The sequence below is a fragment of the Silurus meridionalis genome, chromosome 24 (assembly GCF_014805685.1).
Source record: "Silurus meridionalis isolate SWU-2019-XX chromosome 24, ASM1480568v1, whole genome shotgun sequence".
Classification (NCBI taxonomy): domain Eukaryota; kingdom Metazoa; phylum Chordata; class Actinopteri; order Siluriformes; family Siluridae; genus Silurus; species Silurus meridionalis.
The window spans coordinates 6,193,906-6,221,093 of NC_060907.1; the positions used below are offsets into that span (position 1 = coordinate 6,193,906).

Below are 27,188 nucleotides of genomic sequence, written 5' to 3' on the forward strand. Positions count from 1 at the left end.
TAATTAAGTAAATTTTATTGCTTTTACTTTAGTAGTAGATTTTATTACTCTTTCTACATCTGGTATCCAGTAGAGGTCATCATAAGTTACCAAATGTGACCCACAGGGTGCATTTTCACTTCCCATAATAACAATAAAACAGTTAGAAGTTCTAAAAGTTTTAAAAGTTTTTTCTTTTTTAGCAGTGCTTTTAAAACTTTTAAATTCATGATATTAGTCCTTAACATCATAAATAAAGTCCTCACAATAAAATCAATAAATCCCCTGAGGAATATTGATGCATTCATCAGAGGGTAACACTATAATCAGGGAATCATTGATCAAGATTTAAAATGAAATCAAATTACAGATTGAACTTTACAGGATTGTATAAGATCTTGTACAAACGTATGAAATGGAATTGTAATACAGTATGATGGTTGTTTACGTTGCCATGCCGGTTCTTTCTGATTTTATAGGAGCTGAATCAGTTCAGAGAGAAATGCAGCATGCTCTTCCACTACGACATGATCAGCGTGCCACTCGTTTACACACAGGTGAGAAATGTGTGTGTGTGTGTGTGTGTGTGTGTGTGTGTGTGTGTGTGTGTGTGTGTGTGTGTGTGTGTGTGTGTGTGTGTGTGAGATGGTAAAAAAAAAAAAACAGTGTATGCATGTAACAGTTTGATGTATCAGTTTTCCTTGCACTGGTTTATGTACGTTTTATAATGAAATGAGTTCTGGCTGAAGTCTAGTTAATTAAACCTGCATTATTAATGTTAATTAAAGACGTCATAATCAAAAATAAATTGAGGTAATTAATCGCAGAACAGGCCAAAGCATGTACCACGATAAACAATCGTTTTTAAAAGCAGAAGCACATATTAATATACAGTTGACGACTTAATGCCAAGATTAAAGCACTTAAAAGTTTATTTGAACCTCGTATGTTGAGATGGAATGGATGGAACTGTCCTGTTTTGCCTTGTTTTGTTTGTTTGTGTTTTTTATAAATAAAACTCTCTCCCCTTAATCCCAGGTGGTGACATTAGCAGTGTACAGCTTCTTCCTACCCAGGTCATGACCTCGACCTGTACGTTCCCATCTTCACCCTGCTCCAGTTCTTCTTCTATGCTGGCTGGCTCAAGGTCAGGAAAAGGGCACTGATGCAGAAAAACAAAACTTATGCCAGCTGGTTAATATTTATTATACTATAACGCTGTTGAATGCTCGACTCTGATTGGTCAGAATTTTGTGAATCACAGGTTCACAACAAAAGCACCATCTTTTATAAATTCATTTGTTGTAATCCATCATTTCTATAGTAACAGCTCACACAAAGGTTTGTATTGCTTCTGTAGATAGTTTTTAGTTGTAAACTGTCGGGGGTGGATTTAAAGGAGTTATGTAGTAAAAATTGTAAACTGTTAGTAATTGAGGTAAAGCTTTTGCTTCAAATTTCCAACACAGGAAAGTATTCAGGACAGAAGACTTATTCTTTCACTTATTATTTTAAAGTCCTTCGTTTCAATAAGGTTGGTGTGGATGGGGATGATTTTGAAATCAACTGGCTTATAGACAGGAACTTCCAAATGTGTCTACTGTCATCCATTGATCCATCCATTTATCCATCTATTCATCTGTTCATCCATATATCCATCAATCTATCCATCCTTGTATCCATCCATCCATCCATCTAATTTTCTATTCATTCATCCATTCATCCAGTCACCTATCTATCTCTGTCTCTATCTTTTTGTCTGTCCATCAGCTCATTAGTTTTTTCCTTTTATTGTTGTTTATTTACTTTGTACTTCATTCATTCTCATATACTTCTGTCATTCATTATCACTCTGCCAGTTCTGTTTCTCTGTAAATGTCTCACAGGAATAGCGCTTGATGAATATTAATTATATTACATAGAATTTATTTCGTTATAACTGGTTCTCATTCATTAGTGTATATAATGAAGACACACTGTACAGTATACGAGGTGTAGATGTGAAATATCTATTTATCTCATACACACTATTAAATGTGTCCTAATTGGCACATTCCAGGTCTAAATGATGGCAGTAGATGAAATGTATTGCGATTTGCCCAAAATAGAGCAGGATCGCTACTGGAACGACTCGAACCCACGACCCCCCTACACCGCCACCACGCTGTTCGTCCTCCGCAAACCCTCCTTCCAGGGCTCCACATTTGACATGGCTTAAGTCAAAAATTGTTGAGGTTATTTTTAGACATCTAAATGAACCAGATAAGCACCAGAGAGCAGGAGAAAAGATGAATATGTTTCTCAACAAATGCTCCAAATGGCTCCTTAGCCCCACCCCTCATCCACCAGCATTGTGGGAGGAGCCTTCTGCAGAACCCCTGCTCAGCTGCAGCAATTGACAGGTTTGGTCAGTTCTGACTGCTCCTTCTCTGAAGGGGAGTAGGGGAAGTGGAAAAGGTACGCAAGGCAGAACGAAAGCACGGGTGGATCACTAATATCATGTTTAAGAAACGACACCCAGAGCAACACCTGCAGCTGCAGTGGAACCTCCAACAGAGGGGGAGACCAGACTAAAGGCATGACCTTAGCATAGTCGACTAATTAAAATGCAATGATGCTCTTGAGAGTTTCTACATTCCCTGAAGCACCACAACGGACTTCTGAGGAACACAAACAGCACAAACACAGAATCAGTATGGGCTCAGATGTCTGTTTGTCCGACAAGGCTGAGGGAAGACCGTGCAAACTTTTACCTTTCTCCTTCACTTAAAATGTACAGTGTAGCTTATCAGAACAGATCAGTTTTTCCTGATCAAAAATATCAAATTCTTTTTATATCAAATCACTAACAATCAATTGATCATTTCATTTATAGCGGCGTATTAATTAAATAGTATATTGGTATATTGCAAAAAGAAATTTTGTTGAATTTTTACATCTGTATTTAAATCCACTTAATACCCAGTCTGTTTTAGTAATACATAAAACATTTTTTTCTTATTTTGCATTCTTTTTTTGCATTCAGAACATCATACCGTCTCCATGATTCTTTCCTGAACTAATCAATCCAATGTTTTATGACCCTTTTTAGAAACATCTAGGGTTAGGGTTATTGTTACATTTTATGATGCAATAACACTGGCCTGTAGCTTCCAATGAGATTTCATTAAAATAACCTGATTTCCTATTAAGAGTCAGTGCAGGAAACCTTTTGAGTAAAATGTTGATGTCAAAAAATCTGGTATATCCTTGAGGTTTTCTAAGAAAAGAAACACACACACCATCTTTTATTGACATAATGCTCACTTCTTATGACTTTTAATAATTCGATGGAATATAGGTATTTTTAGGCATTTTATCAAATAATTCATAGTAAAAAATTGCGATAACTGAAATAACAACCTTACAGTAATATTATACAGAATGCAGCCATCAGCGATGTTGTTAATAAAAAAAAATGCAATAAAGCTACCCTTAAACAATCATAACACTATATGTATTAATATATAAAATATAAATCCTAAAATGTATTTGGCTTCTTTGGTTATTGCATACGTAAGTGGTTTACAAAGTTGTCAATAAAACATTCGGGATTATGAAATGTCCAAAATGTGCAAAATGTGCCTGTGTGGTACAGAACATACTGTGTATAATTTAGTTTATATACTGCAGAATGTATTATTATTAGATAATGTTATTTGACTTAAATTCACAGTTACACTTTAGCTCTTGTACAGTAGCAGGGATACTAACATTGCAGCAACCTGTAAAACAAGAGACAGACAAAGCCCACTATAAGCATTAAACATAATATACTGTATATAAACAAATTTCCATATCAGACCCCTGAGAGTGAGCATTCAGCTATGCCAAAAGACTCATACCAAAGTGTGGCGTTATGGTTTTACCTGGATAGCAGCCACAAATAGCCACGCCTCCTAACAAAGTAGCTTTACTTGTCACCCAGTTCACCACAGCCTTGAAACAACCGTTCACACTCTGCAATGAAAAACATGACCATATCAAAATACAAGTGTCATCTAAGAAGTCTGGTTCTCAGCCACATTAACAATTTAAGTTTATGAGGTTATAGAAAGGTTGTAGCAAATGAACAGGTTTGTGATGAGACTGCAGCAGTAGATTCAGGAGATTTACCGCTGTTTCAGCTTTTTTCAAATCACACGGTAGAGATTGTTCATCAGAGCAGCAGAAATTGGGGTACAGTGAGGTCTGGGTTTCAAACGTGGTGCCTTGGAAGTCAGTGTAGTTGTTGTAGCCACAGCATTTCATCTACAGGAACATATACACACACACACACACACACACACACACACACACACACACACACACACTGTTGGTTTTTAGTGGGAGATCTCCTGTTATAGAGCTCTGACCTTAACCATATTTGGGAGAATGTGAATGCTGACTGTATCCCAGGGTTCCTCACCTTACTTACATCAGTACCTGACTTTACTACATTTATAGCTGAATAACCACAAATCTTCACAAGCACACTCCACAAATTAGTGGAACGTCTTCCCAGAAGAGTGGAGGTTATTATAAGAGCAAATGGGGACTAAATAGGGAATGGGATGTTTAAAAATCACCTAGAATTTTTTTCACAAATTTATACACGACCATATAGTGTAGGTCATGTGTGCAAAATATACAGAATGGGTGACAAACTTCTGGGAAAAACTGAATAAATGAGTCTTATGAAGAATACTAGCTGCTACCTTTTGCTTATATACACACGACATTTATTACACAGTATTTTGATTAGCAAATGCTAACTCTATTCTTGTTTTAGCCTACTAATACATGTTGAGGGTAGAGGACTGTAGGAAGGATTTGCATGTACACATGTTTCCTTAAATTGCTGACTTATGACCTAGATTTGTATTTGTGTTACCACAGAGTTAAAATCACCGCAGCCACTGACTTTGAGTGAGACTCTGCATACTGAGCAAAGTTATAGTTTTTTTTATGTTGCTAAATGCAATAAGGTAAACCCAGACTCAGACATCACTAACTCACATGTACTTGAAACAGCTAGTCTGCTAGTATTTAATTAGCTGGGTTGCTATTAGTGACAGGAGGAGTAGAGGTGCTTAATGGTTTAAAACCTGCCTGAATTCTCTGTGAATCAAAATACAGCCCTGACTGTGTGACACAGAGTTTTAGGTCTGTAATTATAGCATGTAACAGAAATCAGTGTTAGCCATGTGAGAAACTTCTGGGTACAAAAATTGTATTAAAAAGTTGTGCTCAATCAAATAAAGCATGTCTAAACTTCTTGCTTAAAAACACACATACAGCCTGAAAGGAAACATTGAAACATGTCTTACCAGGGTCATCGTCTCGTTCCACGCTCTAGTGATGATGTCGTTTTGACCGTAGGTATCCTTAATGCTCTTAGCCACTTTATTACTGATTTTCTCCAAAAAATTTTCAGCCTAATGAAAACATTTTCATTTCAATATTTTTGTGTTGACTGTTACATGGAACACAACCACATTTCTTATTATTTATATATATATATATATATATATATATATATATATATATATATATATATATATATATATATATATATATATATATATTTTTATGTTCTACCCAGATCAACTTTTTTTTTTTCTAACTTTTTTTTTTTGTCAATTAACTGCCTGTATTTGTTCAAAAAAGGGAAGTTCATTTCTAAGAAGGTTGTTCTGTTTTCTTAACTTTCCAAAGTCTAGCGTATACCACAAAGATAAAATGTGAATAACCGCAGTGTGCCCTACAAAAAACATGCAGAACATGAGGTGTAACGGTGTCAGCACTGATAACAGACTTGGCCAAAAATGCTTACAGTTCAGGTTCTATATCTTGAAGTGGTTAAAGAAACAAGAGAAATAGACATAATGGAAAACTGCAGAGTCCTTGAACTGCTCATGAAGGGGGACTTTAAGTATTTAAGTTTTATAAAATTTGATTCTTAGATAGAACCAGCATTGTGCTAGTTACTAAGAAATAGTAACTATTTACAGTTCATCCACCAATCCTACAATGCGTAAACAGGTTAGGCTGTAGGCTACACTTTAGCCATAATTAATTCATTAAAAAAAGTAACGGGTAACGCACCATACGGTAACGGTAACGGAGTTACTTTATTTAAAAAGTAGTGTGTTACAGTATTAGTTACTGTCAAAAGTAACCGCGTTACAGTAACGCGTTACTAGTAATACTAGTAGTTAATAGTACGCGTTATTGCCCAACACTGGATAGATCGTTAAAGCGAATCAACAAGTTTGTGACTTTCTTGAAGTATTTATAATAATGAACCTGATTAAATGTTTTTATGCCTCATATGCAAATCATGGCCCCAAGTCATAATCTTCAGCTCCAGTCATAAGTTAATTGGGGTCTAGAGTAGAGATGTACATCATCTATAATTGGGGAGGTGGTAGCTACAGTAAGTGGTTAAGGCAATGAACTTATCCGAAGGCCATGAGTTCAAATCCCAGCCACATCAAGCTGCCACTCCTGGGCTTCTGAACAGGGTCCTGAACCCCACAACTGCTCAGTTGTTTGAATCAGATAAATACAAGGTCCTTTTTGAGAAATATTGTAGAATAAAGGTTATTAGAAACAATAACCTGGATAACCTAGATGCTGTTTTTTTTTACTGGCTGCTTGAGTATGTACAGTACCATAAGCTTAGATGTGATCACTAGTCTATTGTACATTCAGAATCTTTGTTCTTACCCCAGGCCGGTCAAGCAAAAGGAGCACTGCTGCAATCACCTCCACGACAAACACAATGAAGATAATGTTGAAAAACTATAAGTGAGATTGAATATAAACAGCAAAATCGAATCAGTGATGTATATTGGTTTTTAGAGGAACAAAAAAAAATCCATTCAACATACATTTTCCAAATACAATTCTCCTCATGTTTAGAGTTACACAGAAACATAATATAATGAACAAAACTTTTCTAAGCATCTAAATTCTGCACTATTATCAGGGCAGCCATCTTGGATTAATCTTTGGACTTTTCACATCACTGTCACAGATGTTTTAGCTCTGAGGTACTCAATATCCGATTGTAGCTTCAATTAAATAACAGAATGATGTCCTGAAGCGATTGTTGGTTGATAAGATAAGATAAGATAAGATAAGATAAGATAAGATAAGATAAGACAAGATAAGATAAGATAAGACAAGATAAGATAAGATAAGATAAGATAAGATAAGATAAGACATACCTTTATTCATCCCACAGTGGGGAAATGTATTGTTGGTTGACTGCAGGTGGAGTAAAAAGTACAATCATTTATATATTAATATTTATATAATAAGGTCACTTACAATCTTAAGCAGGCACTTGTTCTCGCAGCAGGCTCCGCAGCAGCCCAGGAAGCCCATGAAAGCGATTACACCTCCGACAGCAATCATCAGGTAGCTGGCCTTAGTCAGAAGTGCTAATTCTTCTGGGATTATTGTATTGTTATCCAGCACTCCAAATATATGCTTTTTAGTAACTTCGATTAAACCTCCAATTATCAGAATTGCAGCTCCTCCTAACTAAAGACCAAGATATAGACAAGAATACAGACAAAAATATTAGAAGGAAGAAGTGAAAGACACAGGAAATATTGTAAGTGTAAGTGTAAGAAATGTAAAAATCAGGAAGCAGTGAGGGAATAAATCCCCCCCAAAAAAGAACCAACAATAAAGATGCCCTGTAAATGGGCTATACGTTATGAATCTACAAGATGTCATGTACAGATTTTTTTGCAAAAAGGTTTTGCACCTCTCGATTGCCGCTACTGCTGTTTTTGCACTACATTGTGTTTATGTTTACTAATACACTATTGTGTATAGTCCTCTTTTGCACATTATTGTAGGTTTACAATAGGTCTTGGGTTGTCTGTCTGCACTGTTTTTTGTCTGCACTCTTTAAACTAGGTTGCACATGATACATTTTTTGTGGCAAGATCACTTACTCTACTCCGTTTTCTGTTATGTAGCTTTATATTGTGTGTTGTAGCTCTATGTTGTTTAATGTAGCACCAGGGTTCTGGAGGAATGTTGTCTCATTTCGCGGTTTACTGTGTCAGCTATATATTGTAAAAATGACAATAAAAGTTTCTTGACTTGACTTGAATTTGAAGACGTATTTGACTTTGGATCATCTCTATTTTGCTGTAATGAATGTTTAAAGATGAGTAAGTGTAACTCAGACAGGGTTTTTTTACTGTAAAAAAACATGATCTCATGGAAATGTCCTCTTAAGCAAACACCACAATGTCACGAGAGAACTCAAACAGTGACCGACTAAATCTGTAGAATCTGAATCTGAAACAGATTTTCATGATGTCATTTCCTTCCCTTTGTTTTCATGTTTTCTCTACAATTTTCTGTTTATTTCGTGTTATAAATAATGTGGTCCCACATTGTAAAAAAATAAAAATGTCCAGCTTGTGTAACTCACATGTAGCTTTCTGTTTGTGCGATCAATTTTGTTGTAATTTTTTTATGTATTTATCACAAAGATCCAATTTGAGAAATCATTCGCAGCACTGCATCTTACAGACCTGGTTCTCATAAACCAAGGTTACAGAAGCTTTGCTCGCTGATTGAAAATAGATGTTCTTTATAAGTTTAATATAATACACTGATTAAATCTCTTCCTGTATAAGAGAATAGATGGTGTAGAGATAAGCCTAAGTACACAATTGGTGCTTTCCTTTTCAGTTGAATTTTTGAAATGCTTTTTTGTATGCTTTTTTGTAATCACCAAGTATTGGTTTACTGCTCAGGATTGAATATGAGAGCCAATTACAGGGCAAGAAGAAAGACATTTCAATTCTAAGCATACTGCTGGAGTTGCGCTGGAGTGGTTTCAAACCAAGAGCCAGTCAAAATCTTGTACTTCGGTATAATTAAACATCTTTTGTGAGACTTGTGTAAAGCAGACAAACATATTCCAGAAGACTTAAGTGATTGTTTAATCTGTTTCATTTGTAAACTTTATTAAACATGTAGTGCAAATTAAATGGTAACAATTCCAATCAAGTTCATTCGGTTGTGACACTACAAAACGTAGAAGTTCAGGAAAAAGTGTAAATATTTGTGCCGGTATATATTTAATAAGGTCAACTGAATGAGCCAAGACATTTGTTGACCAAAAGTCTCAGACTATTAAAGACAATGTTTGAGTTTTGCGAGCTTCATCATTCAGTACAAACGGTTTCAATACTAATGATGATATCAGCAATAATCTGTGTAAAAAGCCTAAGACTATTAACATGAATTAGAAGATGCAATGATTTTGTCTTCATCAATCCAAGCCAGGTGTAAAACCTGCAGATGTTTTGTGCTTATGTGTGTATGTATGTGTGAAACCACAGATAATGTCACAGAACACATCCTTGCACACAAAGAAGCTACAGACACCACGTTGGCACGAAAAACTTAAACACAGGCCCAAAAGCAGTGTTGTGCTAGTTACTAAGAAATAGTAACTAGTTACAGTTACTAGTTACTTTATTCAAAAAGTAACTCAACTCGTTCTTTAATGTTCCCTTTAATGCCCTTTTATGCGTTATGGTGTATACAAACATAAAACTGACTTAAACACAAAGTCATTTTTAAACACTATTTTATTAAAGTCAGACCAGCACAAACTGTATATCACAAGGATTTCTGAAATAAATAACAAAACAAGCTGAATAATATATTCACAGTCAAAAACTAAAGTGGCTTCTGCATCATAAAAGCTGTTGTGTTGAGCTCTTAAACATGTTCCATTCACAGCTTAAGTACGAAAACTATCAACGATGTACAACAGAACACCGGGTTAGCTTCTAGCTTCGTCAAGACTTGGAGTTTCTGGAGGAGCTTCGACAGATTTGAGTTGCTGTATATTGCAGTAGATACGCGCTTCGAACCAGAAAGACACAGCTTACATTTGACTAATGAGGTTTTGTCTTTATGCTCAACTAAAGTGAAATAATGAGCATATTTCCACTTTGAGAAACTCGTCTTGCTCTCGCCTCGACTCGCCATTACCGCTGCACAGACCTGAATAAACGCAGACACGCCCACAGTGCGTCTTCTTAGTGTTTACGGTGGTTCATTCACCAATCCTACAATGCATCGCTGCTGTAAACAGGTCAGACTGTAGGCTACACTTCAGCCCAAATTCATTCATTTAAAAAAGTAACGAACAACGAACCATACGGTAACGGTAACGGAGTTACTTTATTTAAAAAGTAACACATTACAGTATTAGTTACTGTCAAAAGTAACTGCGTTACAGTAACGCGTTAATAGTAACGCGTTATTGCCCAACACTGCCCAAAAGATTATACAGAATCTTGAATGTTAAAATGGTTTTCCCAAAAACATTTCTTTTCAACTTCTTTAATTATTGTTATTATTGTTTTAATTATTATAGTAAAGATGTTTGTTTATTTTGAGTTATAAATAAAAGAATGAGATCTCATATGTTGCTGTCTGTCGGTTTGTATTACAATGATTGAAAGTGCACAAGGCTGAATTTCTTATGTATGGCATTGTTGTCTGAACAACTTCATGCGACCACATACGTATCACATGTATATACTCATATAAATAAACATCTCTGAATTTCAACAGCGCAAATGCCCACATTACTGTATGGGATAATTATTGCAAGAGGTTGATTGATTGCAGGATTTACACTTTTACTGTACAGTACTAGTGTTTGTTCTTTGGTTTCCTGGTTCTTCATTCATTTTTAGAAAATGTACTTCTGTCTTTTTCTCTGTCATCAATTGAGGGTTCACAAGATTCACTTTTGACCTATTTTTAAAAAGTAGTTGATTATTGGTTAATCTGACATCATACCTTCATAAGTGACATTTAAGATTCATTTGCACAATGAATCGATTCAAGACACATTTACAAACAAAAAGTCAATATTGCATAAACAATTGACAGCAGACACAATCAATTAAATGAATGTACCAAAGCATTCGCAATTTGTTCAAAGCAACAAGAAATTGCTTTTATAAAGTGCACTACTGACTACTACATGACTAAATGATGTGGAAGTTGAACAAGTAGTTTTGAGAATTTCATTTCTGATCTGACAAACGCTACAAAGCATCGGTGAAAAACTGTAAAATAACAATGAGTGGTCTCTATTCAATATGACAGAGCTCCAGCAATTTAGCCAAAACGTCAAAAGTTCAGGAAGCGTGAATATTTAATAAGGTCAACTAAATGACCAAAGACATTTGGTGTCCAAAAGTCTCATACTATTAGAGACAATGTTTGTATTACAATGTCCTAATCATTCAGTACAAAAGATTACAAAAACATAGTATGAAAAAAATCATAGAATATTAACTTAAAGTTAAAGATGCATTTACATCGTCTGTGTGTGTGTGTGTGTGTGTGTGTGTGTGTGTGTGTGTGTGTGTGTGTGTGTGTGTGTGCATGTGCGTGTGTGTAAAACCACAGATAACATCATGGAATATGTCCTTTCACACCAAGACGCTACAGCACCACAAAAAGTTTTTTCATTGACCAACAATTAAACAAAATCTTAAATTTTACATTGATTTTCCTTTCCCTGATTTTCTATACTTTGTTCACAATTTTATTTTATTTGTATTTTTTTTATTATTATTATTGTACTCGTCATAATTTTTTATACTCTTTATTTCCAAAAAGAATGACAAATATCAGACCTCAGGATCCCCCGTTGTCAGAAATGTAAGAAATATATCCAGCAAGTCCAGCTAGTCTAGATTACGTTTGAATATTTTTACGTATTTATTACAAAGATTAAATTTGAGAACTCGTTCTCAGTGTTTTATAAATCTGGTGTTCTCAGAAGTTTTCAGAAACTGTGCTCACTTACTGAAAATAATAATACTAATCTGTTAAATATCCATTATTACAATGCTCTTTTGGAGAATTGGTGGTGTAATGATAAGCCTACTAGACAATTTGGTGCAACCACTTTGCTTTTAAATTCAGTTTATTTTTAGAATACGCACTGGGGTTTCCCTGAGACAGTACAATCATCAGTATTACATTGCTGTGTATTCATCTGTAGTGATTATAAACACATTTGAGTCGGGTCTAATGTTCATACCCCTTGAAGTAGTAACTATATGAATACAATATGTTTAGATGACAGTATTTGTATTAATAATTCAAATCATCATAAAAAAAATACATACATATAAAAAAATTACTTACGAAGATGGCACTGTTGCAGACGATCATAAGTATCTTCAGACATATTTTGCAAGTCATCCTGCAATTTTTTTGTTTGTTTTAAAGTTCACCTGAAATCTATATGTGAAATGCACAGAATGTCTGTCAGTTGGTTTTAGCACACACTGCAAACAAAAGTGAGTTTTTTTTTCAAAGGCAACGGTTTTGCACAGTTGAGAAGACGAGTCATGTGACGTATTCGAGTTCTTCTGAGCTGTCCTGTAAAGCTTCAAGAAACGGTTCATAAAGCAGTCGAGAGTACAATGAAGTGTGAAGACAACATAATACAGATGATACTCTATACTCAATACTGGACTACAGTACTACAGTTTGCTTCTGATCACCATCACTGCACCCCGCAACATAATTTATCTGTAATAAATGTACATTCGGTGCAACCAAGATACAGATGGGGTCCCTCTTAAATCTGGTACCTCTCAAGGTTTCTTGCTTATGCCATCTTGGGAGGTTTTTCCTTGCCACAGTCACCACCGGCTTGCTTATCAGGGACAAACGTACACATATAAAGAACATTTTAGTCAATTTTATCACCACATTATCTGTGTAAATCTGCTTTGAGACAATGTTCATTGTTAAAAGTGCTATACAAATAAAAATAAATTGAGTTGAATACATACAGAGCGAAACTCAAAATTACTTCTTTTTCTTTCGGCTGCTCCCATTAGGGGTCGCCACAGTGGATCATCCGTCTCCATACCACCCTGTCCTCTACATCTGCCTCTTTCACACCAACTACCTGCATGTCTTCCCTCACCACATCCATGAACCTCCTCCTTGGTCTTTCTCTTTTCCTCCTTCCTGGTGGCTCCATCCTCAGCATTCTCCAACCAATATAACTCATGTCACTCCTCTGCACATGTCCGAACCATATCAATCTCACCTCCCTCATCTTGTCACCACAACATCCAACATGCGCTGTCCCTCTAATAAACTCATTTCTAATCTTGTCCATCCTCGTCACTCCCAACGAAAACCTTAACATCTTCAGCTCTGCTACCTCCAGCTCCGCCTCCTGCCTTTTACTCAATGCCACTGTCTCCAATCCATACAACATCACAAGTCTCACCACACCACACCAAGACCTATAAACTTTCCCTTTCAATCTTGCACATACCCTACTATCACAAATCACTCCTGTCACTCTTCTCCACCCATTCCACTCTGCCTGCACTCTTTTCTTTACTTCCCTAACACACTCTCCATTACATTGCACTGTTGACCCCAGGTACCTGAACTCCTCCACCTTCTCCACCTCTTCTCCCTGCAACCGCACCACTCCATTGCCCTCCCTCTCATTTAAGCACATCTTCTCTGTCTTACTCCTACTGACTTTCATTCCCCTCCTCTCCAGCATGTACCTCCACCTCTCCAGACTCTTCTTAACCTGCTCTCTACTCTCACCACAAATAACAATATCATCTGCAAACATCATAGTCCAGGGAGAATCCTGTCTGACCTCGTCCATCAACCTGTCCATCACCACTGCAAACAGAAAAGGGCTCAGGGCTAATCCTTGATGCAATCCCACCTCCACCTTGAACCAGTCTGTCGTTCCTACTGCACACGTCACTGCTGTCACACTGTCCTCTTGCATGTCCTGCACCACCCTCACATTCTTCTCTGCCACACCTGACTTCCTCATACAATACCAGAACTCCTCTCTCCACCCTGTCGTATGCTTTCTCTAAATCCACAAACACACAGTGCAACTCCTTCTGACCTTCTCTATACTTCTCCATCAACATTCTCAAAGCAAATAAGGCATCTGTGGTGCTCTTCCTCTGCCTGAAACCATACTGTTGCTCACAGATGGTTACCTCTTCTCTCAGCCTGGCTTCCACTACTCTTTCCCATAACTTCATTGTGTGACTGATCAACTTTATTTCTGTAGTACCTGCAGGTCTGCACATCTTCCTTACTCTTAAAAATTGGTACACTCCTTTTCCATTCCTCAGGCATCCTCTCACCTTTCAGAATCTTGTTAAAGATTTTACATGCTCCTATCTTCTTTCTCTTTTTTGTATTGCAGCCGATGTGGGAGAACTAAGGAAGGTGATGCTTGTCTGTCACCTTTTGTCACAAATGATTTTAATTTACACCATTCACATTAAAGTCTGACGTCTGTGTGGACACAATTGTGATATTCGTTCTTAATGTGAAAGTTAACTAAAGCTCTTGTCTTGAGATGTATCTGCTACAAGATAATATACTTTGCTCTGCTGCCACATGATGGGCTAATTAGGTAATTGCATGAATGACAAGGTGTACAGTCTGTCTATCTATCTATCTATCTATCTATCTATCTATCTATCTATCTATCTATCTATCTATCTATCTATCTATCTATCTATCTATCTATCTTATTACACTGTTTTATAAACTAATGTAAGAAAAAGTCACACAATGTTGGGAATCGTTTTGGACATCTTAATCAACCAGATGAGCATCAGAGAGCAGGACAAAAGATGAATATGTTTTTCAACAAATGCTGCATGCTTTAACTAATGAAAATAATGTCAGGTAATGACGTTATCATCCATTATATGGTGATCCATTCAAAACAAATGACTTCTGTCTGACAAAGGAAGTGAGAAGCAGAGACATAGATGAATAATTCCAACAGCAGGCAGTGTATGAACATTTTGCAAAAATAAATCAGTTCCTTCCACCTGCTCAGTTTTCTGTTATTTATTTAGTTGTTTGTTTGTTTGTTTGTTTGTTTTATATATTTTATTTATTTTATTTTTAACACTTTATTACAGAATACATGGCTGGAAACTGTAGGGTTTGTGTGTGTGTGTGTGTGTGTGTGTGTGTGTGTGTGTGTGTGTGTGTGTGTGTGTGTGTGTGTGTGTGTGTAAAACCGCAGATAATAAAATCGCCTTTCCACACAAAAGTAACAGCACCACAATGAAAAAGTTCAAACACTGACCAACAAATAATACAAAATTACATTTTATAAAGATTTTTCTAAAGACATTTTATTTTCTTTGTTTTAAATTTTTATTGTAAAACTTTCTTTTTTTTACAGTTACACATTTTTTAAATGTAGTTTGAGGCCTTTGGATCCCCAAAGTTGATATCTGTCTGTGTAATCGATTACATTTGAATATTTTCACATATTTCAAATAAAAATCAAATCTAATTTTATTTGTCACATACACATACATACAGAGTAGGACATGCAGTGAAATGCTTTATACGACTGTCCGGCATGAGGGAATGGAATGGGGAGAAAAATAAAACAAAGAAAAAGAAGGCAGATAAATAAAGAGTATAAACTATGTAAAATATAAAATATATAAAGATATATATGAGGAAAAAAGTGTATATACAAGGTATGCTTATGACAGTAAACAGTAATCACATAAGGTGGTTGATCTGATTGTCTATAAAGTGACCGTGTGCGGTGCGGTGCGGTGCGGTGTGGTATAAAGTGCACTGTGCTGTGCAAGTCCAGAGATTAAAGGGCCTAGTATTTATCACAAAGAAAAATTTGAGAACTCGTTCTCAGCATAACATCTTACAAATCAAGTGTTCTTATAAACTGAGGTTTCAAACGAGGTGCTCACTGATTGAAAATAAATGTCGGTTTTTCTGTTATTTATTTAGTTGTTTGTTTGTTTGTTTGTTTGTTTGTTTGTTTGTTTGTTTGTTTGTTTGTTTGTTTGTTTGTTTGTTTGTTTGTTTGTTTGTTTGTTTGTTTGTTTGTTTGTTTGTTTGTTTGTTTGTTTGTTTGTTTGTTTGTTTGTTTGTTTGTTTGTTTGTTTGTTTGTTTGTTTGTTTGTTTGTTTGTTTGTTTGTTTGTTTGTTTGTTTGTTTGTTTGTTTGTTTGTTTGTTTGTTTGTTTGTTTGTTTGTTTGTTTGTTTGTTTGTTTGTTTGTTTGTTTGTTTGTTTGTTTGTTTGTTTGTTTGTTTGTTTGTTTGTTTGTTTGTTTGTTTGTTTGTTTGTTTGTTTGTTTGTTTGTTTGTTTGTTTGTTTGTTTGTTTGTTTGTTTGTTTGTTTGTTTGTTTGTTTGTTTGTTTGTTTGTTTGTTTGTTTGTTTGTTTGTTTGTTTGTTTGTTTGTTTGTTTGTTTGTTTGTTTGTTTGTTTGTTTGTTTGTTTGTTTGTTTGTTTGTTTGTTTGTTTGTTTGTTTGTTTGTTTGTTTGTTTGTTTGTTTGTTTGTTTGTTTGTTTGTTTGTTTGTTTGTTTGTTTGTTTGTTTGTTTGTTTGTTTGTTTGTTTGTTTGTTTGTTTGTTTGTTTGTTTGTTTGTTTGTTTGTTTGTTTGTTTGTTTGTTTGTTTGTTTGTTTGTTTGTTTGTTTGTTTGTTTGTTTGTTTGTTTGTTTGTTTGTTTGTTTGTTTGTTTGTTTGTTTGTTTGTTTGTTTGTTTGTTTGTTTGTTTGTTTGTTTGTTTGTTTGTTTGTTTGTTTGTTTGTTTGTTTGTTTGTTTGTTTGTTTGTTTGTTTGTTTGTTTGTTTGTTTGTTTGTTTGTTTGTTTGTTTGTTTGTTTGTTTGTTTGTTTGTTTGTTTGTTTGTTTGTTTGTTTGTTTGTTTGTTTGTTTGTTTGTTTGTTTGTTTGTTTGTTTGTTTGTTTTATAGTTCACCTGAAAACTATATGGGAAATAGACTGAATGTCTGTCAGTTGTTTATAGCACACTCAATACAAAAGTGAGAAAGGAAGTACACCTCAACAACAGTGTGTGTGTGTGTGTGTGTGTGTGTGTGTGTGTGTGTGTGTGTGTGTGTGTGTGTGTGTGTGTGTGTGTGTGTGTGTGTTTGTATAACCAATAGGTTATTATCTACAGTTTTTCTCAGTTGCTTCGGAGCATCTTTCAGAGCAGAAATAAAATTCCTTGTTGCTTTGAAAAATTGACACATCAACCTTTTTCTTGTTATTGCGTGGCTTTTCCAGCCTAACACTGGTGTATAATTTCCTGGCTCTCTCACACCACAGACATAGACTAGTTTACAAAGCAAACAATGAGCAAGACAAAGAGCGACAAGAAGTCTGGGGTTAACGTGGATGAGACAGAGGAGTCGGGAATGTAAACATGACTGAGAATCACCCCTACACCATTTCTCTTTCCATCCACACCATGATAAAACAGTTTAAATCCACCTCCAATGTTTCTAGCCTTACTCCCTTTCCACTTGGTCCCCTGAACACACAACATTTTTACCTTTTTCCTCTCCATCATATCAGCTATCTCTCTCCCTTTACCAGTCATAGTGCCAACATTTAAAGTACCACCCGAACCTCCACTCTCCTACACTTCCCCTTTCCTGTCTCCTCTGTAGACGTCTTCCTCCTCTCCTTCTCCTCCTTCGGCCAACAGTAGCCCAATTTTCACTGGTACCCTGTTGGCTAACGATACCTGTGGCGGTCGTTGGTAACCCGGGCCTCGACTGATCCGGTATGAAATTCTTAATCGTGACCCGCATATTTAATTTGGCACATGTTTTATGCTGGATGCCCTTACACAAAATTACAATTTCTAAAAAATAGATGAACAACCAATAAAAAGAAACTTTCGTACTTCACCTTATTCTTTTTTTTCAGCTGCTCCTGTTAGGGGTTGCCACAGTGGATCTCCATCCTACCCTGTCCTCTACATCTGCCCATCATCTGTGTCTTTCCTCGCCACATCTATAAACCTATGCCTTAGCATTCCTTTTTTTCCTCCCACCTGGCAACTCCATTCTCAACATTTTTCTACTGATATACCCCATGTCCCTCCTCTGCACATGTCCACACCATCTCAATCTAGCCTGTCCATCCTCGTCACTTCCAATGAAAATCCTAGCATCTTCAGCTTTGCTTCCTCCAGCTCCGACTCCTGTCTTTTAGTCAATGACACTGTTTCTAAGCCATACAACATAGCAGGTCTCACCATAGTCATATAAACTTCCCTTTTACTCTTGCAGATACCCTTCTATCACAAATCACTCCTGTCACTCTTCTCCACCCACTCCACCCTGCCTGCTTTCTTTTCTTCTGTTCTCTAACACACTCTTCATTGCTTTGTACTGTTGACCCCAGGTACCTGAACTCCTCCACCTTCTCCACCTCTTCTCCCTGCGACAACACCACTCCACTTCCTCCCTCTCATTCACACACATGTACTATGTCTTACTTCTACTGACTTTTATTCCCTCCTCTCCAGCATGTACCTCCACCTCTCCAGGCTCTTCTCAACCTGCTCCCTACTCTCACCACAAATCAAAATATCAACCACAAATATTATAGTCAATGGAGACTCCTGTCTGACCTCATCCATCAACCTGTCCATCACCACTGCAAACAAGAAAGGGCTCAGAGCCGATCCTTGATGCAATCCCACCTCCACCTTGAACCAGTCTGTCGTTCCTACTGCACACGTCACTGCTGTCACACTGTCCTCTTGCATGTCCTACCCTCACATTCTTCTCTGCCACACCTGACTTCCTCATACAATACCAGAACTCCTCTCTCCACCCTGTCGTATGCTTTCTCTAAATCCACAAACACACAGTGCAACTCCTTCTGACCTTCTCTATACTTCTTCATCAACATTCTCAAAGCAAATAAGGCATCTGTGGTGCTCTTCCTCTGCCTGAAACCATACTGTTGCTCACAGATGGTTACCTCTTCTCTCAGCCTGGCTTCCACTACTCTTTCCCATAACTTCATTGTGTGACTGATCAACTTTATTTCTTTAGTACCTGCAGGTCTGCACATCTCCTTACTCTTAAAAATTGGTACACTCCTTTTCCATTCCTCAGGCATCCTCTCACCTTTCAGAATCTTGTTAAAGATTTTACATGCTCCTATCTTCTTTCTCTTTTTTGTATTGCAGCCGATGTGGGAGAACTAAGGAAGGTGATGCTTGTCTGTCACCTTTTGTCACAAATGATTTTAATTTACACCATTCACATTAAAGTCTGACGTCTGTGTGGACACAATTGTGATATTCGTTCTTAATGTGAAAGTTAACTAAAGCTCTTGTCTTGAGATGTATCTGCTACAAGATAATATACTTTGCTCTGCTGCCACATGATGGGCTAATTAGGTAATTGCATGAATGACAAGGTGTACAGTCTGTCTATCTATCTATCTATCTATCTATCTATCTATCTATCTATCTTATTACACTGTTTTATAAACTAATGTAAGAAAAAAGTCACACAATGTTGGGAATCGTTTTGGACATTTTAATCAACCAGATGAGCATCAGAGAGCAGGACAAAAGATGAATATGTTTTTCAACAAATGCTGCATGCTTTAACTAATGAAAATAATGTCAGGTAATGACGTTATCATCCATTATATGGTGATCCATTCAAAACAAATGACTTCTGTCTGACAAAAGGAAGTGAGAAGCAGAGACATAGATGAATAATTCCAACAGCAGGCAGTGTATGAACATTTTGCAAAAAATAAATCAGTTCCTTCCACCTGCTCAGTTTTTCTGTTATTTATTTAGTTGTTTGTTTGTTTTAAAGTTCACCTGAAATCTATATGTGAAATGCACAGAATGTCTGTCAGTTGGTTTTAGCACACACTGCAAACAAAAGTGAGTTTTTTTTTCAAAGGCAACGGTTTTGCACAGTTGAGAAGACGAGTCATGTGACGTATTCGAGTTCTTCTGAGCTGTCCTGTAAAGCTTCAAGCGGTTCATAAAGCAGTCGAGAGTACAATGAAGTGTGAAGACAACATAATACAGATGATACTCTATACTCAATACTGGACTACAGTACTACAGTTTGCTTCTGATCACCATCACTGCACCCCGCAACATAATTTATCTGTAATAAATGTACATTCGGTGCAACCAAGATACAGATGGGGTCCCTCTTAAATCTGGTACCTCTCAAGGTTTCTTGCTTATGCCATCTTGGGAGGTTTTTCCTTGCCACATCTATAAACCTATGCCTTAGCATTCCTTTTTTCCTCCCACCTGGCAACTCCATTCTCAACATTTTTCTACTGATATACCCCATGTCCCTCCTCTGCACATGTCCACACCATCTCAATCTAGCCTGTCCATCCTCGTCACTTCCAATGAAAATCCTAGCATCTTCAGCTTTGCTTCCTCCAGCTCCGACTCCTGTCTTTTAGTCAATGACACTGTTTCTAAGCCATACAACATAGCAGGTCTCACCATAGTCATATAAACTTCCCTTTTACTCTTGCAGATACCCTTCTATCACAAATCACTCCTGCCCTCTTCTCCACCCACTCCACCCTGCCTGCTTTCTTTTCTTCTGTTCTCTAACACACTCTTCATTGCTTTGTACTGTTGACCCCAAGTACTTTACCACCTCTTCTCCCTGCGACAACACCACTCCACTTCCCTCCCTCTCATTCACACACATGTACTATGTCTTACTTCTACTGACTTTTATTCCCCTCCTCTCCAGCATGTACCTCCACCTCTCCAGGCTCTTCTCAACCTGCTCCCTACTCTCACCACAAATCAAAATATCAACCACAAATATTATAGTCAATGGAGACTCCTGTCTGACCTCATCCATCAACCTGTCTATCACCACTGCAAACAAGAAAGGGCTCAGAGCCGATCCTTGATGCAATCCCACCTCCACCTTGAACCAGTCTGTCGTTCCTACTGCACACGTCACTGCTGTCACACTGTCCTCTTGCATGTCCTACCCTCACATTCTTCTCTGCCACACCTGACTTCCTCATACAATACCAGAACTCCTCTCTCCACCCTGTCGTATGCTTTCTCTAAATCCACAAACACACAGTGCAACTCCTTCTGACCTTCTCTATACTTCTTCATCAACATTCTCAAAGCAAATAAGGCATCTGTGGTGCTCTTCCTCTGCCTGAAACCATACTGTTGCTCACAGATGGTTACCTCTTCTCTCAGCCTGGCTTCCACTACTCTTTCCCATAACTTCATTGTGTGACTGATCAACTTTATTTCTTTAGTACCTGCAGGTCTGCACATCTCCCTTACTCTTAAAAATTGGTACACTCCTTTTCTATTCCTCAGGCATCCTCTCACCTTTCAGAATCTTGTTAAAGATTTTACATGCTCCTATCTTCTTTCTCTTTTTTGTATTGCAGCCGATGTGGGAGAACTAAGGAAGGTGATGCTTGTCTGTCACCTTTTGTCACAAATGATTTTAATTTACACCATTCACATTAAAGTCTGACGTCTGTGTGGACACAATTGTGATATTCGTTCTTAATGTGAAAGTTAACTAAAGCTCTTGTCTTGAGATGTATCTGCTACAAGATAATATACTTTGCTCTGCTGCCACATGATGGGCTAATTAGGTAATTGCATGAATGACAAGGTGTACAGTCTGTCTATCTATCTATCTATCTATCTATCTATCTATCTATCTATCTATCTATCTATCTATCTATCTATCTATCTATCTATCTATCTATCTATCTTATTACACTGTTTTATAAACTAATGTAAGAAAAAAGTCACACAATGTTGGGAATCGTTTTGGACATTTTAATCAACCAGATGAGCATCAGAGAGCAGGACAAAAGATGAATATGTTTTTCAACAAATGCTGCATGCTTTAACTAATGAAAATAATGTCAGGTAATGACGTTATCATCCATTATATGGTGATCCATTCAAAACAAATGACTTCTGTCTGACAAAAGGAAGTGAGAAGCAGAGACATAGATGAATAATTCCAACAGCAGGCAGTGTATGAACATTTTGCAAAAAATAAATCAGTTCCTTCCACCTGCTCAGTTTTTCTGTTATTTATTTAGTTGTTTGTTTGTTTGTTTGTTTGTTTTATATATTTTATTTATTTTATTTTTAACACTTTATTACAGAATACATGGCTGGAAACTGTAGGGTTTGTGTGTGTGTGTGTGTGTGTGTGTGTGTGTGTGTGTGTGTGTGTGTGTGTGTGTGTGTGTGTGTGTGTGTGTTTGTGTGTGTAAAACCGCAGATAATAAAATACGCCTTTCCACACAAAGAAGTAACAGCACCACAATGAAAAAGTTCAAACACTGACCAACAAATAATACAAAATTACATTTTATAAAGATTTTTCTAAAGACATTTTATTTTCTTTGTTTTAAATTTTTATTGTAAAACTTTCTTTTTTTTACAGTTACACATTTTTTAAATGTAGTTTGAGGCCTTTGGATCCCCAAAGTTGATATCTGTCTGTGTAATCGATTACATTTGAATATTTTCACATATTTCAAATAAAAATCAAATCTAATTTTATTTGTCACATACACATACATACAGAGTAGGACATGCAGTGAAATGCTTTATACGACTGTCCGGCATGAGGGAATGGAATGGGAGAAAAATAAAACAAAGAAAAGAAGGCAGATAAATAAAGAGTATAAACTATGTAAAATATAAAATATATAAAGATATATATGAGGAAAAAAGTGTATATACAAGGTATGCTTATGACAGTAAACAGTAATCACATAAGGTGGTTGATCTGATTGTCTATAAAGTGACCGTGTGCGGTGCGGTGCGGTGCGGTGTGGTATAAAGTGCACTGTGCTGTGCAAGTCCAGAGATTAAAGGGCCTAGTATTTATCACAAAGAAAAAATTTGAGAACTCGTTCTCAGCATAACATCTTACAAATCAAGTGTTCTTATAAACTGAGGTTTCAAACGAGGTGCTCACTGATTGAAAATAAATGTCGGTTTTTCTGTTATCGTTTTTGTTTTGTTTTGTTTGTTTGTTTTATAGTTCACCTGAAAACTATATGGGAAATAGACTGAATGTCTGTCAGTTGTTTATAGCACACACTCAATACAAAAGTGAGAAAGGAAGTACACCTCAACAACAGTGTGTGTGTGTGTGTGTGTGTGTGTGTGTGTGTGTGTGTGTGTGTGTGTGTCTGTGTGTGTGTGTGTGTGTGTGTGTGTTTGTATAACCAATAGGTTATTATCTACAGTTTTTCTCAGTTGCTTCGGAGCATCTTTCAGAGCAGAAATAAAATTCCTTGTTGCTTTGAAAAAATTGACACATCAACCTTTTTCTTGTTATTGCGTGGCTTTTCCAGCCTAACACTGGTGTATAATTTCCTGGCTCTCTCACACCACAGACATAGACTAGTTTACAAAGCAAACAATGAGCAAGACAAAGAGCGACAAGAAGTCTGGGGTTAACGTGGATGAGACAGAGGGAGTCGGGAATGTAAACATGACTGAGAAGAGAGACATTCCTGATCACCTGATCATCATCATCTTTTCTCTGCTTGTTTCTATATGGTGGATGTTCAGTCTGGATACATTCATTAGGTAACAAAATTGAAATTCAAAATTTATTTGAAATTCGTTTTATATTATTATATTTATTAGGGCTGTCAAAATGAACGTGTTAATGAAAATTCATTTAAACCGCACAAATTGTATTAATGCACGATTTCTGTTTGACAAAACAGAAATGAATAAATATAAAATAGGTGAAATTATAACCTTTAGTGCAACACACATCATTTGATCGAGTGAAATAAGTATTTGATCCTGTACCAAATTAGCAAGAATTCTGACTACCAAACACCCAAATTAGTCCTGTCCCTTTAGGAGAGAACTCCTAATATCAACTGATTGTGTGTATAAAAGACACCAGTCACAGAATCAACCTCTTCCATTCAAACCTCTCCACCACCATGGGAAAGACCAAAGAGCTGTCGAAGGACATCAGAGACAAGATTGTAGACCTGCACAAGGCTGGAATGGGCTACAAAACAATCAGACGGTTGAGTCCTCTCCTCTGCTCGGTGGGCACAGCCCCAGACCTGCTGTCGGAGGAAGTCGGAGCAACTGTTTGTCTGCTATGGCCCTCACAGGAAAGATTTCCCGGCTAATAAGCAAACGCTCAATAAATAGATTGTGGATGCCATTTGTCTGTGTTTTGAGTCTTCTGGCATTCCCACTCCTTTCAGAGTTAAAGCTCATTCCACCCGTTGAATGGCGGCCTTCACGGCCTGGTCCGCTGGAGTGTCCCTCCAGAACATTTGTAACGCTGCGGGTTGGTCCACCCTGCTGACCTTTGACAGGTTTTACGACCTCGACATCAGAGCCACCCATGCCACACTAGGCAGGGACTGGTCAGTATGGCATGATTGGACACTCGTTCCCAAAGCTTTTTTGATGCAGCTCAAGTTCCTGAAAGGGAACGTCACTAGGTTACGTAGGTAACTCAAGTTCCCTGAGGGAACGAGAGCTGAATCAAGGTGCCATACTCCTTGCATCCCTGAAGCGCTTACCTTCTCCTTTTCCAAAAGCTGATGTCACTCCCATCACCCTCCCATTTTGTAGCTTCCTGGTTTGCGCGACTTCACCCGCCAATGACGTCACGACTGCCTACTGGCCAGATTTTAAACGTGATTCAGGGCATTAACAACGCGAGGCGTTCCCAAAGCGTTTTCGCCGCAGCTCTCGTTCCCTCAGGGAATTACGTTACCTAGTGACGTTCTTTCCTAAAGGTACAGGACTAATTTGGGTGTGTGGGAGTCAGAATTCTTGTTGGTTGGTACCGGAATTAAATACTTATTTCACTCGATCAAATACAAATTGAATGATTTATAATATTATATATTATAATATAATATATATCATTCAACTCTCTGTTAAAATAAACCTACCATAAACATCCTAGACTGTTAATTTCTTCGTAAGGGGGTAAATTTACAACATCAGCAGAGGTTTAAATAATGATCAATTTTAAGATGCGGTTTTGCAACAGCACCCTCTAGTGACATAAAATACGATGGTCACAGAATCTTGTGTAAAACCGGCAGAAAAACCTATGGAGTTGACAAACGCACCGGCGCAAACATAAATAATTATTTTATTAATATTATAAATTTTTATATCGTACCGAGAAGAGCAATAAATTATTCAAATCTGATAACAAAATACTGTGCTTTTGTAAAATAAAGAAAACAGACAGGGGGCGCTCTCTACATAATAAATATATGAATAGAAAGATCGAAATGTTCCGTTATCCATTACTAAGTAAAAAATAAATAAACAAATAAATATAATTTCATTATGATAACTGCCATAATAACAGGAGATTTTTTTTATTTTATTATTTGAAAGTGCATAACCCACATTAGACATAATGGACTGTAGCATTTTTTTTTTTTTTTATCATTATTAATTATTGTTTTGTTGTTGTTGTTATTGCACTTGAATTTGTAAAGGTGTTCCTTCAATTACAAACAACTAGTTTGAGATTTATATCTTGTTGTCTGTTTTGAAATACACTAGAATCCCCCCTGCTTAAAAAACATTACCTGGTACATTTTAAATGAGCTACTTTTTGCTTTTATTTGAGTTTTTTTTTTTTTGACCAGTAACTTTATTTGTAATTAAGTTAAATTTCATTGAAGTAACTACTTTTACTTGAGTAGAATATTTGATTAATTGTTCTACCTCTGGTGTCCAGTAGATGTCATAATAATTTGGCAAATGTGACCCACAGGGAGCATTTACATTTCCCATGATAACAATAAAACAAAATGAAACCATTAGAAGTTCTATATAAGTTTATATTGTTTAATTGTTTGTTGTTCTTTTTTTTTTAGAGAAACACACACCATCTTTTATTGACATAATGCTCACGTCTTATGACTTTGAATCATTTGATGAATACATATTATAGCTATAAATACATAGGTATTTTTAAGCATTTAAGCAAATACTTTACAGTAAAAAAAAAATGCTATTACTGAAATAATAACCTTACAGTAATATTACACAGAATGCAGCCACATTGTTAATAGAAAAGTAACCACAGAAATGCAAAAAATAAAAACAAAAATACCATTAAACAAACATGTTAACATGTATGAATATATAAAATATAAATCAGAAAATGTATTTGGCTTGTTTGGTTATTTGCATACGTATGTATGAAATGTGCTAAATGAACAAACCATGTATAATTTTGTTTATATATTAAAGAACATATTATTATTAGATAATCTTATTCGACTTAAATTCCCAGTTATACTTTAGCTCTTGTATAGTAGCAGGGATACTAACATTGCAGCAACCTGTAAAACAAGAGACATACAAAGCCCAATATAATATATATAAACAAATCTCCATGTCAGACCCCTAAGAGTAATCATCTCTCAAAAGCTATGTGAACATTAGTTTTCATTCCAAAGTGTGGCGTTATGGTTTTACCTGGATAGCAGCGACACAAATAGCCACGCCTCTTAGAAAAGTAGCTTTACTTGACACCCAGTTCACCACAGCCTTGAAACAACCATTTACACCCTGCAATGAAAAACATGACCATATCAAAAGACAAGTATCATCTAAGAGGTCTGGTTCTCAGCCACATTAACAATTTAAGCGTATGAGGTTATAGAAAGGTTGTAGCGAATGAACAGGTTTGTGATTCAGGAGATTTACCACTGATTCAGCTTTTACCGAATCACACCGTAGAGATTGTTCATTAAGGCAGCAGAAATTGGGGTATAGTGAGGTCTGGTTTACAAACTTGGTGCCTTGGAAGTCAGTGTAGTTGTTGTAGCCACAGCATTGCATCTACAGGAGCAAACAAACACACACACACACACACACACACACACCACACACAAACACATCAAAACTGGCACTGTAGTTTCATTAGCAACAATTATGCAATTCTAAAATATATTACACAATAATGCTCTATCAGCCATTATATTGACAAGAGAGACTCAACTCTATTTGGATAAAAGTGAACATTCTCTGCACCCCAGGCTTCCTCACCTTACTTACATCAATACCTGACTTTACTACGCTTATGGCTGAATAACCACAAATCTTCACAAGCATACACCAAAATCTTCCCAGAAGAGTGGAGGTTATTATAAGAGCTACTGGGGACTAAACGTGGTGTGGGATGTTCAAAAAAGCACATAGCACTCTTACGGTTAGGTGACCACAAACTTTTGTCCATATAATGTAGGTCATG

The 27,188-nt window shown here is 36.6% G+C and overlaps 2 protein-coding genes across 3 annotated transcripts in view; both read right to left on the reverse strand.

Annotated features, from left to right (window-relative positions):
• Positions 1-3,544: 3,544 nt before the first annotated feature.
• The window catches only part of LOC124378136 (tetraspanin-1-like), a 29,592-nt gene continuing 5,948 nt past the window's right edge, over positions 3,545-27,188 (reverse strand). Inside the window, exons 5-7 of one of the 2 annotated variants that reach the window (XM_046837671.1) lie at positions 26,642-26,776; positions 26,411-26,503; positions 3,545-3,743 (exon numbers count right to left, since the gene is read on the reverse strand). In XM_046837671.1, coding sequence (XP_046693627.1) covers positions 3,702-3,743; positions 26,411-26,503; positions 26,642-26,776 — 270 coding nt within the window. In that variant the 3' untranslated portion in view covers positions 3,545-3,701. Of the gene's footprint in view, positions 3,744-25,803; positions 26,275-26,410; positions 26,504-26,641; positions 26,777-27,188 lie in introns of those variants that run through there. The other variant, XM_046837670.1, reaches the window with a different exon arrangement.
• On the reverse strand, positions 4,026-12,319 carry LOC124378137 (tetraspanin-1-like). The gene is made up of 5 exons (XM_046837672.1): positions 12,226-12,319; positions 7,336-7,551; positions 6,730-6,804; positions 5,328-5,435; positions 4,026-4,269 (listed from the first exon to the last, which is right to left on the reverse strand). The coding sequence occupies exons 1-5, from the start codon at positions 12,280-12,282 to the stop codon at positions 4,045-4,047; spliced, it is 681 nt and encodes a 226-aa protein (XP_046693628.1). The 5' UTR covers positions 12,283-12,319; the 3' UTR covers positions 4,026-4,044.

Coding starts and splice junctions, on each gene's coding strand:
- LOC124378137 (XM_046837672.1), bottom strand. CDS start 12,282: ATGACTTGCAAAATATGTCTGAAGATACTTATGATCGTCTGCAACAGT. Junction 6,805..7,335: donor ACAAGTGCCTGCTTAAGATT/GTAAGTGACCTT, acceptor TCTCACTTATAG/TTTTTCAACATTATCTTCAT. Junction 5,436..6,729: donor TTTTGCTTGACCGGCCTGGG/GTAAGAACAAAG, acceptor TGTTTTCATTAG/GCTGAAAATTTTTTGGAGAA.